General features: G+C 40.0%; 1 protein-coding gene across 1 annotated transcript in view; it reads right to left on the reverse strand.

Annotated features, from left to right (window-relative positions):
* Positions 1-1,748: 1,748 nt before the first annotated feature.
* The window catches only part of LOC137936626 (serine/threonine-protein kinase VIK), a 31,325-nt gene continuing 15,997 nt past the window's right edge, over positions 1,749-17,076 (reverse strand). Inside the window, exons 4-11 of the mRNA XM_068781417.1 lie at positions 6,035-6,129; positions 3,723-3,843; positions 3,500-3,579; positions 3,366-3,425; positions 3,056-3,177; positions 2,892-2,977; positions 2,571-2,686; positions 1,749-2,255 (exon numbers count right to left, since the gene is read on the reverse strand). Of these exons, the coding sequence (XP_068637518.1) occupies positions 2,129-2,255; positions 2,571-2,686; positions 2,892-2,977; positions 3,056-3,177; positions 3,366-3,425; positions 3,500-3,579; positions 3,723-3,843; positions 6,035-6,129 (807 nt within the window). The 3' untranslated portion in view covers positions 1,749-2,128. The remainder of the gene's footprint in view (positions 2,256-2,570; positions 2,687-2,891; positions 2,978-3,055; positions 3,178-3,365; positions 3,426-3,499; positions 3,580-3,722; positions 3,844-6,034; positions 6,130-17,076) is intronic.

The following is a 17,076-nucleotide window of genomic DNA, read 5'->3' on the forward strand; positions in this document are numbered from 1 at the left end:
AATAATTATATCTCTATGATTAATCATAATTTTTTATGTCATTACTTTATGTGACTAAACTTAATGTCACTAGACATTTGCATAATTAAGAATGTTGTTGCAATTATTCAATTATTCAAATGTATACAAAAAAATATGGCAAAAAAATAATTGACTAAAATTAAGGTTAATTATTAATTCTTTATATTTAGGTCAACTTAAAATATGCATAAAAATTAAGTATGCATAAAACCTAAATAAAAAAAATTTCACAATTGAAAAATCAACTTAAATATGCACATTATACAACTATATGTGCATGCATAAAATATTCATATGAATGAAAATTACATAAAAAATAGATACTGTAATGTAATTTAAATGTATATAAATTTTTTATCCAATGATAACACACGAAGGCCAGTGGGCTTAACAGTCACATGCACCAGATTTATTTCCAGTGCGCAACTTCGAATTCTCGCTGGCGAAAAAATTGATTTTCGGTCCTCTCTCGGGCGAGTTTACACAGCGAATTGGAACTAGCAAGCCGACTCAACCGGTCCGAGTCGACTCGTTATTTAAATGAAACAACATAACCTAAGTTTCAATTTTTCATTTTATTTCTGCCCATGACAACAGGGGGGGGGGGGGGGGGGGGGGGGGTGTGGATGTCAACGACGACACTGGCAGACACACAACGTCGGCGCTTGCAATGTACACATAGAGCATCGCTCACCACATAAATGAAGCTATAGCAGAGAGGGTTGTTCTAATACCAAATGATGAAGTTTAACCATATGCATGAACTTCTAAAAACATATATGAAATTCACGAATTGAAAACGTATTTCCAGATGGCTTCAATTTTCGGCGAACAGAGTTTCGACGAACAGAGTGTCTCATCTATCGCAAAGGTTCATCGATGGCAACGTCCAGGCTTGCCTCTACTAGACCAGACCCATTCTTATAGTTTGCCTTTCCATCAAAGGAGACCACCAATCATTGAGAAGGTGAGAGATTACAATTGTTGCCAGTTACAACCGGCGACCACCCAGGAAGGGGAAACACCAAATGCCAACAGGTCACAATGTGGTGACGGTTCGTCAACCGTCTAACATTTATGACTTATTTTCAGTTAACTTTTAAACGTTTTAATCAAAGCATTGGCCCTTAGTTGTTTTGTATTATCAAGACGATATTAAAACATTGGTGTCTACAGGGTCAGAAGTAGGGGATGGCAACAGAGTAGTTTGTAAAGAATCAAACCCCCTCCTCTCTAATCTATTCCTCCATCGCATGCCCGTGCACTTGCAGCCTATAACCAGTTTGAGGTTGATTCTCCTCCTATTTTTGGTATATTTTTCTTTCTCTTCTCTCTTACACCTCCATTTGATCTCAAAGCCCATGGGGAAATAATGTGTTTTTTTCTCTTTTGGTTTTTCTTTTTAACATTTTGCCCCTCTTTGCTTCCAAAATGACGATAAGAGATGTGGGAAGTAGGTTTTTATTATCTATCAATATAGTACAAGAACAGGTCCTAGAGATTTTCAGAGTTTGCTGAGACATAGATGACAGTAATTAAGAAGAAAGTCGGAGATGCAAACCTCTCTTTAAAATAGTTCAAAGAGGTTATCGCATAGTTTACTTAAAATTTAAGATAGAAATTTGGGTTTGAAAGGATTTCTAAAATGAAGAAATTGGGATTCTAGAGTGTTCGTAAACATACATCAGCAGGTGACACGAAATGTACTTTGACGCATGATTTAACCAAATTCCAAGATAACACATTCACCGAACATCAAAAAACTTTTCCAAACATATGAGTCAGAAAGAAAATACAAATATTGAAGCTTTTGTGCATGCTCTTGCTTGTAACTAAGGTCGACAAAAGACAAATATTTCTTTTACATTGAACATGGCAAATGTTCATATGAATCACAAGCACCTTGTCTCGATTCATAGATTCAAGTAATCAATGCTTAAAAACCACGAGAAATAGAACCATTTCTCTCAACATTCGAGAGCCACTAATCACGTCTGTCATGACAAGGATCTCCATTCTCGCTACTCACCAGTGCTCTATGAACCTAACAATTGTTGAAGGCAGTTGAATAAACTGTATCTACAGGCAGGCTCATTTCACAGCTCAGCTACTGGGAAAAGATGCTCCAATGATGATCTGCTGGTAAGCTCTCTTTGATCTTCTCAAGTCTTTTCAGAATCTCCAGGAATGATGGCCTCTGGTTCATATCCTCGGCCCAACAGAACTCTGTCAACCTGAAGACCCAGTGCTTGAAAGTTAGTAACGTGCATCATCATGTCTGAAATTTCTAAAGTTTTCTCAAACTCCAACTAGCAAAAAGAACTTCTAAATACCAACGATCAGCCAGTAAGCGTTGTGGTACTAATAAAGAAAATTGAAATGCTCCCACTGTAGAGAACTTTTTTAATTTTATTAACTGAAATTTAGGAAGCAAGGATGAATCAAATAACTAAGTATATCCATTTTGTTTCGCACCAAGCCTACAAGCTATACAAACCCAAATGGAAACAAGCACTTCAAGCGATAAGATTTTGGAACAATTGACTTACTCTCTCAGCTCAGGGATGTATCCTTTTGCTCGGAAAATAGGTCTGTGTCCCTCGGCTACATATTTAGCAGCCTCATAAGGTTCATAGTTTACTAATGGGGGATCTCCTTCTAGCATCTAGTAAACAGGTCATGTAAATGTTAACTCAGAGGCAACAAGGAAAATCAGTCAGAGCCACTTCTAGTGGAGTTGCTTAGTCTTGTAAGTGTAAAGATGAAATCAGCCCTTGAAAACTAGAGGTATTTATCAGTCCTGCACACTCCAAAGAAGCGGGCAGCTAGAGACAATGCTAACTCATATGTATTTTTTGAGTATGAAGTACCTCATATAATATCATAGCAAAAGAGAAGACATCAACTTTTTTATCATATCTTCGATGTTTGAAGACTTCTGGAGCCATGTATCGGTCTGTGGTTACATCAGAAAGCAGATATCAGTTAAACGTACTAAGTGCCTCATTTGTTGTACAAAGAAGAATGAACTCACAACTTCCAGTCTCTCCAGTCATTTTGTAAACATCATGGGAATTTTGTACTTTGATGAGCTTGCTTAATCCAAAGTCGCCAACCTTTAGATGGTCCGCATTAGAGTTGACCAAAAGAACATTCCTAAAAAAGTTCAGAAATTCTCAGCAACATCATTAAACAAGTCTTTGGCCCCCTGTTGAACTTGCTTTGCCAAGTTGAATCACTGTATTGGCTCACGACCAAACTCAAGAAGATGAGGCCCAAGCATTTATCAATTGGTAACCTTTTTTGAGTGTGAATAGTGCATTTAAATGACCGTTCATACGTACCTAGGTTTTAAGTCCCGGTGAATTATAACATTGGGCTCATTGTGCAGATATGCCATGCCCCTACATTCAAGAAGCACAAAAATATGAAACAGGACTCAGAAATTCACGATCAATGATTGTCTCCCAGTACAAACCTGGCAATGTCTAGTGCAAAGTTCACTGCTGTAGATGGACTAAGTGAACCCTTTTCCTTGAGGAATTGATGGAGATCACCCTGTTATGGCAAATATCAATATTAATCTTTAATTAGAAGTTCCATTTCGTACCTTCAGCATGGCTCTTGGGTAACTTCAAGACAAAGTCCATAACTCAGAGGCAAAAGATTTAATGTCAGATGATGTCATCAACCATAATTACCCCACGTAAGTATTCAGTGACTAACATCAGAGGTTTCTTTTCTGTTACTGCTCCAAGAAATTGGACAATATTGGGGTGCCGCAGCTTCACTAGTAAGTTGACCTCATGTCGAAAATCTTGGCTGCACATTAATCAAATCACAGCATCAGACTTCTAGGACACTTGTTATAGCTCAAACATCTCTAACAACACAACATGGGTAGTGTAATGCCATCTATACTAAAATACTGGTTAAGGGAATCAGATATGGTGTTTATATGACCAAAATTAATGTTAAGTGAAAATGACGGAAAAGAATTGAAAAAAAAAAAAAAGCAACGCATGTCTAATTGTCAATAGTGACAAAGACCTAGGGAGTTACAAATATAATAAATAAAAGTAAAAAAGTCTTGCAAATATAACATTCTTCCAATATTTTCTAAAAGCATAGCAAAGATATAATGTTCTCCTTAAAAACGCTCAAATATCAAACACAATGGTACCCCACTTTGAGGCCCTACTTCAGTTCATAGCATATTTAACATTTTTGTCATTAAAAAACATGTTTATCATTTTTGCAAGACCTGCAGGAGCAATCTTTTGTATTAGCAGGTCAAAGCAGCATTGCCGTATCATATCACTGATGAGTATCTATACCCCAGATTCCAATATATATCAGGTTGATACCCCCCCCCCCCCCCCCCCCGTATATCAGGTACCCCAAAAATCCATAAGTATCCGCCATACTGGCAACCCTGGTTCAAAGTAACCCATGACATAGATGTATTTTTTAATTCTTCTTTTTCAAGGTGATAATTTTATTAAGAACAACCCAAGGGCAAATCAAAGATTTTTCAATTGAATGTTGAACCCTATAAGCCGGTGAGACCCCCCCCCCCCCCCCACCCCTCTGATCATTGAGTCAAAGGCCAATAAAAGAAAATGAAAAAATACATAAGCAAGTACAGGAAAACAAGAAAATAAAAACAGCCAACTTTCAAGGGTAGAGAAATGGAGACTCCTGCCACAAGGTGTTGAAGGAGAAACCAGTATTTGACAAGAGAGTTGGCAAATGTGTGCCTAAAGTAATCATGTTTTCTGATTTTTGTTTTTTATTGGATTTTTATCTTGCATAGATATGGCCAGTCACTTTTCAAAAATTTATGCCAATGGTTCCAGGAAACTAAATAACAACTATTAGTGTTAACGAATAGTCTCACATGGATTAGTGTCTACAAAGATTTTGAGTTTATTAGTTGGGAAAGAGGCTTCCTAAGTTGGCTAGTCTTATTGGGATGGGCCTTGGACCCAACTTCACATGGTATCAGAGCAGTTACTCATATGAGGGCCTACACCTAAATTATCCACTTGTAGAGCCACAAAAGAGGGCCTACACCTAAAATTGTCCACCACTTGTAGAGCCACAAAAAGAGGGCCTACACCTAAAATTGTCCACCACTTGTAGAGCCACAAAAAGAGGATCTACACCTAAATTATCTACTTGTAGAACCACAAAAGAGGGCCTACACCTAAATTATCCACTTGTAGAGTCACAAAAGAGGATCTACACCTAAATTATCTACTTGTAGAGCTACAGAAGATGGCCTATGCCTAAATTATCCACTTGTAGAGCCACAAATGAGGGCCTACACTTGAGGGGGAGTGTTAAAGAATAGTCCCACATAGATTAGTGATTACAAAGATCTTGGGTTTATTAGTTGGGAAAGAGGTTTCCTAAGTTCGCTAGTCATTTTGGGATGGCCTTGGACCCATCTTCACAATTAGAAATGAAGCTTTTGTAGTAAACAATCTGCCTAGATATAATGGATAGATGTTGTACATGAAAGGAGACAAAGAAAATGACTCTTGAAGGATAATTTAAATCCCCAATAAATTAAACTAAAGTTTCCTACTAAACTAAGGATCTTCTCTTTTTTTTTCTCTTTTTAAATGTTGAACTAAAGGCCTCAGACTAGAACAATGGTCCTCCGTAAAAGCTGCAAAAATAACACATAGCATGCTGAAAGCCGTACAAACCTGTTTGTGAGCCTGGGGTTTCAAGTTCAAAGACTAAAAAAGGAAAGTGGGAGAGCATTGGTATTGGATCTATTGTAAGACCTTCTTATCTAAAAAAAAAGGACTCTATAAAGTCAAGGAACTCCTACCATAATGAAACTCAAAAAAGGGGGGGAATATGGTTTTGACCCCACCTCTAGTTACACTTGGGTCCAGTAGAAAATATAATTGAGAAAAAAGAAGCGGCAACTGATAATTCCTTCAACTTGAGTAGAAAATATTACTCATTCGAAGATGCATAAGGAAGAATCACTTACATCACTAATCTGTCATCTGAAAGAGAAGGAAGAATACGCTTGACTGCAACTGGTGTTCCACGCCAATAGGCTTTCAAGATCTCGCCAAACGACCCCTGTATTTAGAAGGTCAAAGGTAAGGAGCAGGAACATTCCTAACACTTTTGAGGAGCATTACAATAAATATTTTCTCGCTTCACCAAAAAATTAGTTCTATTTAAAAAAAAAAAACTGTAAATAAATAACTCAGCTCACAAAAAAAAAAATTAAAAAAAATTAGTACATCATCATCCTGACTTTATCCCAATTACAATGAGTTAATTATGCTTCCTCCTCCATTTGGCCTTTGTCTTTAGAAAATCAAATCATCAACCTGCAGATCGTTGAGTGTTCCTCATTACTTCTATTCATGTGTTTCGAAAATATGTCCAGGGTCCCATTACAATGATAAGATCTTACTGATTGGTGCATCACTCCTTTGCCCTTTAAACATGACCAAATCATCTCAAACAACTCTCTTCTATTTCCTCATTGTGCTACTTTGAAGTATGCTCCAATATCTTCTTCCAAGCTAAAATCATGAGTATTCACGAATATATCATTATTGAACTGCTGTGGAAGACGCTTTTCTTCCATGATTCAGAGTAGAATGCAGTAGCTCAAAGTCTTCATTCAATGAAACATGCACCATAGTTAGGCCCAGAACTATCTGTAGTCAAGATGATGAACCTTCCATAGGAAGCATTTGCTGGAAATAACTGATTTCCATGCTAAAAAAGGGTCTGCATTGAGCTCATGAACTCTCTATTGACTTCAGATTGTCTTAGTCTACTTTTTTTTTTTTTGTTAACGCATAGATGAGAAACTCTCCTGATAATATTCAAATGGTCACCAGCAGCTTGGGTGCTGCCTTCAGTCTACTTTTTCTAACATCCAGGGCTTCCTAGATCTCTAGCAGCCTTCCATGCTAAAAAAGGGTCTGTATTGAGCTCATGAACTCTCTATTGAGTTCAGATTGTCTTAGTCTACTTTTCTTTTTCTTTGATAATATTCAAATGGTCACCAGCAGCTTGGGTGCTGCCTTCAGTCTACTTTTTCTTCATCTAACATCCAGGGCTTCCTAGATCTCTTGCAGTCGCATATTGATCAAGCATTGGCCAAATGGTTCTCTCCAGGTTGCATAGCTGTTGTGTCTGATCTGCCGCCTGCTGAAACATAGAGAGCACAGTAGAACCTAAGCAAGTTTGAGTGCATTTGGACCTGAATGTTGTCTTTCCTAATTTCACCAAGCATTGATGTTAACATTTTCAAGTTGGCAGCCTTCTTTTCTTTTCCAAAGCGAAAGGGATTTGCAGACCTCCGTAAAAAGACAGCAAAAAATCTTTTATTTTACCCATTTCAACTTGTATGACTAACACAATATTCCAGGACCCTGTCTCCACTTATTGAGAAAGTGACCTCATTTCTCTTGAATCCAAATCTAGCTGATGGAAAGATTCTTATCCCTCAATTGGCATTTGACTCATGTTTTCTTCACATTCTCTACTCAAGTTTTACCTGCCAAGCTTTCGAAGATGTCCTAACTATGAAACTCTAAGACCTGCCACCTATTCATAATCTTCCAAACATAACATCTTAATTTTTTTTCAATCAATAACATACAGAAAAAGTAAGATTGAAGAGAAGAGAACTCTGATAAAGCGTCGGTGGTCGTGCTCGACCCTCTTCTCTATTTAATAAGTGGATTAGCACAACTACAAAAATGCCCCTTTTTACACTTAACCAATTAACTCCTTATATATCCCATTCCACATATCTAAATACATGAAATTTAAATTATAGACATAACAAAAAATGTAAAACAAAATGACATGGCCATCTGTTGAATACCCCTGATTAGACCTCCGTAAAAAGACAGCAAAAAATCTTTTATTTTACCCATTTTCAACTTGTATGACTAACACAATATTCCAGGACCCTGTCTCCACTTATTGAGAAAGTGACCTCATTTCTCTTGAATCCAAATCTAGCTGATGGAAAGATTCTTATCCCTCAATTGGCATTTGACTCATGTTTTCTTCACATTCTCTACTCAAGTTTTACCTGCCAAGCTTTCGAAGATGTCCTAACTATGAAACTCTAAGACCTGCCACCTATTCATAATCTTCCAAACATAACATCTTAATTTTTTTTTCAATCAATAACATATAGAAAAAGTAAGATTGAAGAGAAGAGAACTCTGATAAGGCGTCGGTGGTCGTGCTCGACCCTCTTCTCTATTTAATAAGTGGATTAGCACAACTACAAAAATGCCCCTTTTTACACTTAAACCAATTAACTCCTTATATATCCCATTCCACATATCTAAATACATGAAATTTAAATTATAGACATAACAAAAAATGTAAAGCAAAATGACATGGCCATCTGTTGAATACCCCTGATTAGATTTTTTACAACCCCCCCCCCCCCCCCCCCCCCCTCAAGTTGGAGCATATGTCTATAGAACCCAACTTATTGCAGAATATCATAAATTCAAGTTTTTCTCAAAGCCTTAGTGAATACATATCCAAGCTGATCCCCAAAACGAACATATAGGGTAACTACTTCCTTCCTCATAATTGCATCCTGAATAAAATGACAATCCACATCTCTGTGTTTTGTCCTCTCATGAAACACTGAATTTCTAGCAATAAATATTGTTATTTGATTGTCACAATACATAGTCATGGGTTCATTCTGACAAAATCCCAACTCTTGTGTCACAAACCTCACCCAGATCAATTCATTGACAGTGTGAGCCATTGCTCTATATTCTACTTCAGCACTGAACCGAGCTACAACATTTTGTTTCTTACTTTTCCAACTTATCAAGTTTCCAACCAAAAACACACAACATGCAGTAGTAAACTTTTTGTCTAGTTTGGAACCAACATAGTCAGCATAAAAAAAGGCTTCAATTTTTAGGTGATCACTAGGTCTAAAGAAGAGACCTTTTCAAAGTGATCCTTTCAAATATTTTAAAATTCTATGTGCAACTTCCAAATGAATTTTGCATGTGCATTCTATAAATTGACTCACCACACTAACCACAAAGGAGATATCTGTTCGAGTTACTATAGCATATATGAGCTTGCCAACCAATCTTTGGTACATAGTCTTATCCTTGAGTTCAACACTTTGATCATCGTGGACATCATTTCCAACTTCCATTGGGGTATCAATAAAGTTTGGCTCCCAATAGACCATACTCATGTAACATATTTGTTACATACTTCCTTTGTGTTAGTACAAGGCCTTCCTTACTTCTTGCCACTTCAATGCCCATAAAATATTTTAGTAAACCAAGGTCCTTAGTTTAAAATTGTTAGGCTAGGTGGTATTTGACCTCTTCAATACCAATCACATCACTAACAAACAATATAATATCATCCACATATACCAATAACACTACAATACCAGATGACTGCTTCAAGACAAACAGTGAATGGTCACAATGACTTCTAGAGAACCCCATTGACATCAAACTTGGCTGAATTTTTAAAACCATGCCTGTGGACTCTGTTTTAAGCCATTTATTGCTCTCTTGAGTCTACACGCTTTATGTGTCTCCCCTTGAGCAACATACCCTAGAGGTCGCTCCATATAAACTTCTTATTCCAAATCACCATACAAGAAAATATTTTTTATATCAAGTTGGCATAATGACCACCCTTGATTCACAACAATACAGACTAAAATTCGGACAAAAGATAACCTGGCAACCAGGGAGAATGTCTCAAACATCAATGTCATATGTTTGTGTGTATCCCTTGGCTACCAACCTAGCCTTGAACTTGTCAATGGAAGCATCGACTTTATACGCCCAACAACAGTTACTCTAGGGGGTAAGTCACATAACTACCAAGTTCCCCGATCTAACAATGCCACCATTTCAACATCCATGACATGCTTCTACTATGGAGAAAAACGAGCATCCTACTCAAACCTTCTATATTTGTCAGACCAGAAATCGAAAGAAACAAATTGTGACAACGGATAACCAAAGAGCAATGGGAAAATGTAAGTGGTCATGGGCTGGCATGAGAAAGGAAATTTTAGGCTGAGGAGAGGGCACTCGCCATCAATGATATACTTGCACTGGTTTCTGAACAATAACATTCGGTGAAGGTCAAGGACAATCATCTACTTGGAGAGGAATAACAGATTCGGTACCAATAGAAAAAGAAGGGACAACACTTGAAAACAATGACATAAAGAAGGGAGTATACTCAAAAAATGTAACATCAGTAGATACAAACATTTTTCTCGTATATGGGCAAAAACATTTGTATCATTTTTGTGTGCGACAATACCCAAGAAGATGCATATGATTGCATATGAGGATAATTTCTCTGGATTGACTAAACACATGAGCAAAACAAACACAACCAAAAACACGAGGCAACGCAAGAAACAACTGAGCAGAAGGAAGCAAAACTTGGATGGGGATTTTATCCTCAAAGACAAAAAAGTGCATCTTTTTAATGAGAAAACAAACAGTAAGAACAACACTACCCCAACATGACAGGTACATTCATATGAAACATCATTCTGTGACAAAAAACAATTTTTGCTTTCAACTACATTTTGTTAAGGAGTGAATACACAAGATCAATAATTCCTTGACTTTGAAAAAAAAAATCAAAATTTTTAATTCATGAACTCAAGACCATTATTTATTTTTTAAACGGTGATGATTTTATTTCAAAGCAAAGCAAGAAAATACATCAAGGGAAGCACCTCCTAACAACAAGAGATTGAAGGGAGGGTCCAAATTTAGCACACAAATCAGCAACCGAATTGGCTGATCTGAGTACATGAGAACAAGTATAAGTAATAGAATATACAATATCCATAATATCAAGAAAAAGTTGTTAGTGACAGTGGAGCACCATCCAATGACAGCTTTAGAGTCTCCTTCCACAATAAGCGGACATCTAAAGCGATCCTGAAATATGTGAAGGCCTGAGAGCTTAACAGTAGTCAAGTCCAAAACACTGATAGGACCAGATAAGATATAATAGTTGAGCCACCAGGATAAAAAAATCACCCCACCAAATCCTACCAAACCCGGATTCCCAAAGGTGTTGCCGTTAAAGTTAAGCTTAAAGTAACCGATGGGAGGAGGTGCCCAAACAGCCACCCGGCAGGGCGCAGAAGGAATGGACATTTGAGCAATAATCTTCTAGTTGATGCGGGTACGAGCACATGAGAGACAAGTAAATTCTTTTCGGGTATGGATCCAAGTAGAGATGAGGCCCGTAGCAATACAAATCACCTCAACAATGGAACAAAAAACACAATTAAACCGTCTAGAGTTCCTCTCCTTCCAAAGGGACCAAGGGATGTAAGCAATGCAGGTAGCTAGCAAGAGGTTGTCGAGACTGGGAAGGAGAACCTCAAGGGTGTAACAACACATGGTGCTCAGGTCAAAGGGGATGCAGAAATTGAGGCCTATGTTGTCCATCATAGAAGTCCAAACCTGCCAAACGAAGGCACAGTGAAGGAGAAGGCGGTTGATAGTCTCAACCACCAGCCCGCAAAAGGGGCAGAGGGGATCAACAACAGATTTGCCACGCCTAATAAGGTTGTTAGCAGTGAGGATCTTGTTGCAGCAGGTACTCCAGGGAAAAAAATTCACCTTGGAGGAGCCAAGAGACAGCAAGCAATGGCGGCCAAGTGAGGGGCAGGATGCCGGGTCCAATCCATAAGATGACAGTAAGCCGAAGATACCGAGAAACACCCGCTGTCATCAGGCAGCTAGATCATCCGGTCGGCTAACTGGGGCGAATCTTAACCCTACTAAGCCCGTCAATCAAGCCACAAATTGAAATGGCCTCCTCATCAGTGAGGTCGCACCTCAGGCGAAGATCCCAGGAGCCATTTCCCCAAGCATCAAAGACAGAGATCACGGCAGGTGGTGAGTTGGAGAAGCGGTGGGTAGGATCAGGCAAGAGAGTCATCCCTCGACTACCAGTCTGTCCAAAACTATAAGTTGGAGCTATTACCAACAAAGAATCAGATGGCAACGCAGAATGTGGGGAGTAGATGGAACATGGCTTTCCACATAGGAGAGGCGACAACTGCTGCCATCGGTAATCCATCTATCCCCATGACACCACACCTTGGAGGCCACCATTGGTTTCCAAGAAGTCCCCGAGGGGGAGTTGAGCTTCCAGAACCACTTAAGTAATAGGGTGTAACTCATCCCTCGACTACCAGTCTGTCCAAAACTATAAGTTGGAGCTATTACCAACAAAGAATCAGATGGCAACGCAGAATGTGGGGAGTAGATGGAACATGGCTTTCCACATAGGAGAGGCGACAACTGCTGCCATCGGTAATCCATCTATCCCCATGACACCACACCTTGGAGGCCACCATTGGTTTCCAAGAAGTCCCCGAGGGGGAGTTGAGCTTCCAGAACCACTTAAGTAATAGGGTGTAACTCATCTCCTTGGTGCATCTGATCCCCAGCCCGCCCAAAGACTTCGACATGCAAACATCATCCTAGCTAAAGAGATGGTAATGGAACTCATTGCTTGTGCTACACCACAAGAAATGTCTCTTGATCATGACAATGCGCCAGTAGATAGAGGCAAGGCAGGGCAGGGCAGGAACGAGAGGAAGTAATTGGGAATACCCGCAAGGCACGAGTTGAGGAGATTCAATCTACCCTTTAAAGAACATCCTTCCCTTCCAAGTAGAGAGCTAGCACTCAAGCCATTCGATGACCGGGGCCCATAATCCCATCTAAGGCCGACAATCAATAAGAGGAAGGCCCAAGTACGAAGAGGGAGTAACCGCAACCAAGCAACCCAAAGTGCCTGCCATGAGTTGAAGAAGGGGATGGTCAATATGGTACCCCATGATAGTCGTCTTCTCCCAGTTGACCTTCTGACCAAAAGTGATCTCAAATAGGCAAGAAGGACATTAATATTGTGGATCGGATCGAGTGTGTTAGCACCAAAGCAAATAGTGTCGTCTGCAAACTGAAGCAGGGGGATATCAAAACAACTCTGGTTTGAAATGGCCTCTAGCCAACCAATACTACGGGTAGAGTAGAACATAGATGACAGGTATTCAGCAATAATGAAGAGGATTAGGGAGAGAGGATCTCCTTGCCTAATGCCACGAGAGCCCCGAAAGAAGCCGTAGATTGTGCCATTGAGCAAAGAGAGAAGTCGAGGAGATACAACAGTGAATCTAGAATCTCCATTTGTCCTTAAAACCCATATGCTACATAATGTCGTCCAGAAGGTTGGTCACCCAGTCAAAAGTCTTTTCAAGGTCAAGCTTGAGGACAAACCGCAGGAGCCCCAACTTGATGAAATGATCAACAATCTCGTGTGTGGCCATAGCATAGTCAAGAATGTCGCAGCCTCTAATAAAGGCACTCTGGCCCCATTGGATGATGGCGGGAAGAACAAACTTGAGGTGGTGAGCTAGAACGCAAGCACTCTTATATAGACTTGAGGCAAGGTTGATCGATCTAAAGTCATGGGGGCGCTCAGCATTAGCTTTCTTTGGCACCAGAGAAATAAGGGAGGCACCAACACTCTTACCATGGTCATATGAGCTGTGGACCAGGGAAATGATATTCGGTCTCAGAGTGGGCCAACAAGATTTGTAGAATTCCCCATTATACTTGTCAGGCACCGGGGCTTTATCTCAAGAAAGACCCAAGATCGCATTTTCAACCTCCAGATCCAAGAAGGGAAGCTCAATGAAAACCACCAAGGTGGGAGATATCGAGGTGAAGTGGAGACAAGAAAGGCGGGGACGGTGGTGGCACAACTCCCTGTAAAGATCTGTAAAAAACTAAGAAGAGCATCAGTAATAGAGGCCTTATCCGAGGTAACTTTTGTCGATAAACAAGGAAGTAACTCAGTTAGTCCTTCGGCGGACCGAGGCGATAGCATGAAAAGACTTTGTGTTGGCATCGCCCTCGGCCAACTACTTGAATTGGGCCCTTTGCTTCCATTGAACCCATTCAATGTGAAGAATAGTTTGAAGATTGCATTGAATGGAGATGCGGTTAGAGAATTCAGAGTCAAGCACCTTTGTTCCTCAATCAAATCAAGGGCAGCAATCTGAGACTGAAGAGAGGATTTGTGAGAAGTGGCAGTGAGGCGATGATCCGAGGACCAAGACTTGAGCTTTTCTTTAAGGCGCTTCAGCTTACGCGGGAGGGACCAGCCATCATAATTAGGGTCTCCAAGAGCCCCCCCACCAAGTGGTGATATTATCGACAAAGTGCTTATCCAACAACCAAGTATTGTCAAACCTGAAAGGGGCAGCCATTTATTAAGTTTGGTGCCAATCTGAATGGGCCAGTGGTCAAAGCCAGTGCGGCTTAAAACCAAACTACAGGTGCTCCCATAGAGCCGGAGCCAGTCATTGGTGACAAGGAAACGATCAAGCTTTGAAAGGAAGGGAGGCCGATGTTCGTTTGACCAAGTGTAGGTCTTGCCAGAGAGGTTAATTTCCTCCAATTCAAAGCTGCCAACAAAATCGGCAAAGTGCCTCATGGTAGAGGAGATTCTGGTAGCAAGGGGGATTTCTCGCTGCAAAAGTGTATCGCATTAAAGTCCCCGGCAAGGAGCCAAGGGATGGGCCAATGAGGCAGTAGTTCAGCGAGTTCATCCTAAAAGGAGCAGCGCTCCCGATTGCGGGTGGGACCGTAAATGCCAGCCAAGCCGGTGCATCTGTCACGTAGTTTGATTCTGATAGAGAAGGAACCAATAACATGATCCAAAACCTCAACCATGGAGGAGTTCCAAAGCAGAAGAAGACCACCAGAAAATCCATTTGCATTAATAGCAAGCGAATCCAAGTTACTACAACCCCAAAGATCATGAACATATGAGTCAGAAGGATCCAATTCCTCGAACATTCCAAGAGACTACTATCATTTCTTTCCTTTTTTGCTAACTCCTGATGCGGGCTTGTCTCCCGTAAGGTTATTGTTGTAGATCGCTCCCATTCTTCTAGCCAGTTTGGTTATGCGACTCCAAGTTTCTTCGGAATTGATCACGCTCAGACTGCAAGGCCATGTAGAACTGATGATTTTTGTCATCCGGCGGTGGGAAGCAAAAATCCCCAAGGACCATATCCCCCGGCTGGTGAGGTGGGCCACTAGATTCCCCAGGAGTGGGTGCACGGGAAGCAGTACAGCGTCGGCGCTAGTAGGTGGCCAACGGAGGCGGCGAGCCAACTGGGGGCCGCCAGAGGGGGTGCGCATGGGTTGGCTAGTCACAGACGAGGAGGAGTCGCTATCAGAGAAGGAAGCGAATTGGGTCTGGGAGGGGTTTGGCTCGGAGGTGGGGGGTTCATTTGAACTCAAGACCATTATCAGTATGTAAGAATCGAACAAAAACAACAACTAATTTATTATTTCATTGTAAAAAGTTTGAAATACATCAAAAGCTTCAAACTTCTCTTAAAAGGAGACATACCCAAGTACACCTATTGAAATCATCAATAAAGCAAATGAAATACCTATAACCAAACAAACTAGTTACAAGCCAAAGACTCCAAACAACTGACTAGTCAAGTGATGCAAGATTGGAAAAGGATTTTGATGACACTTGCCTAGCTGACACAATTCACACTAAAATGAATGATTGGAAGGAAACGCAGGAAAGAGTTGAATCAATTTTGTCGGAGATGGAAGACCTAATCGCAAATGTCATTGAACAGGTGAGACTGCAAAGTACGACACATGTAAAGTATTATCTGGCTCTCCAAATAATACAATCCACCTCTCTTATGAGCAGAACCAATCATCTTCTTAGTCTTGAGATCTTGAAACACATAATTAATAGGATAGAAGGTCAAAGAACAATTTATCGACTTAGTTAATTGACTAACTAACAACAAACTAGTAGAGCAGACTAAGGAGATAAAAAAGACACAGGAATAACAGTACCAACTCCTTGAACATATGAAATAACCCCATCAACTAGATTAACATGTTTAACATTAAAAGGCTCTTTTAGATAAAAGAATAAAGACGATGTACCTGACATATGAATAGTAGCCCATGAGTAAAAAATTCAGGTAGATGGCGCACATGAAGAGAAGACATATTTGAACTTGCCAGACTGGCAGCAGGTTGCAGAAGCATGAGCCACAAATGCAAAAGAAGAAGCAATTGAAAGTTGACCCATACGCTGCACAAGTTTTTGTTGTTGCTGCAGTAATGGGTGCATATCATCTAGAGCCCCTGGTGTAACAGTGATCACCACCTAAGTCGATGTTTCACTATTGTCATGAAGTATTAAGTGCAATGCCATCCACCATTTTAACTCCTTTGCCACCTTGGGTACAACGATAGTCTCAGATCGCATAATTCTGTTAAAAGTGGTAGATAGTGTAGGCACATCATCTGAAGCAAGTACTTGAGATTTAATTTCATCAAATTCAGAACCCAAGCCATCAAGAAATTTAGCTACCAGCAGCTGATTTTGTTGCTTCCTTAACTCACCATCCTTAGTAAATGGATGATACACATTAATTTCCTACCAAACTCCCAAACATTCACTATAGTACTTGGTTAAAAATCTATTGCCCCTCTTACGACCAAAGAAGTTTGTACAACTCATACACTCAAGACAAGTTACTCTTTTGTGCATACAATGGTTCTAAGCACACCCACATGGCTATTGCAGTTTCACAATTCATAACTTGATTGCTCAACTTGGAATTTATGACAGTCCAAGTCATAACTTGATTGTCCACAGCTTCCCAATCATCATCCATAGGAATTGGAGGATCATCACGAATATATCCGGTCTTCCACTTGGCTTTTAAGCACATTCGGATAGATTTAGCCCAATTGAGATGGTTCGGTCCATATAGTCTTTTTGAAGTAATCACAATTGTCTTTGCCATCAAAACTACAAACTTCTCTAGATGGAATGTAAACTTCACCTGAATTAGTCATACCAGCAGAATATGTCTAATCCAACCACAATTTCATTTCCCAAATCACTATGCATGGACCAAGTATGTGGGAC

The sequence above is a fragment of the Aristolochia californica genome, unplaced genomic scaffold, assembly GCF_029961685.1.
Source record: "Aristolochia californica isolate CCGP_79_NKW_82.1479 unplaced genomic scaffold, dmAriCali1.0.hap1 SCAF_7, whole genome shotgun sequence".
NCBI classification, from domain to species: domain Eukaryota; kingdom Viridiplantae; phylum Streptophyta; class Magnoliopsida; order Piperales; family Aristolochiaceae; genus Aristolochia; species Aristolochia californica.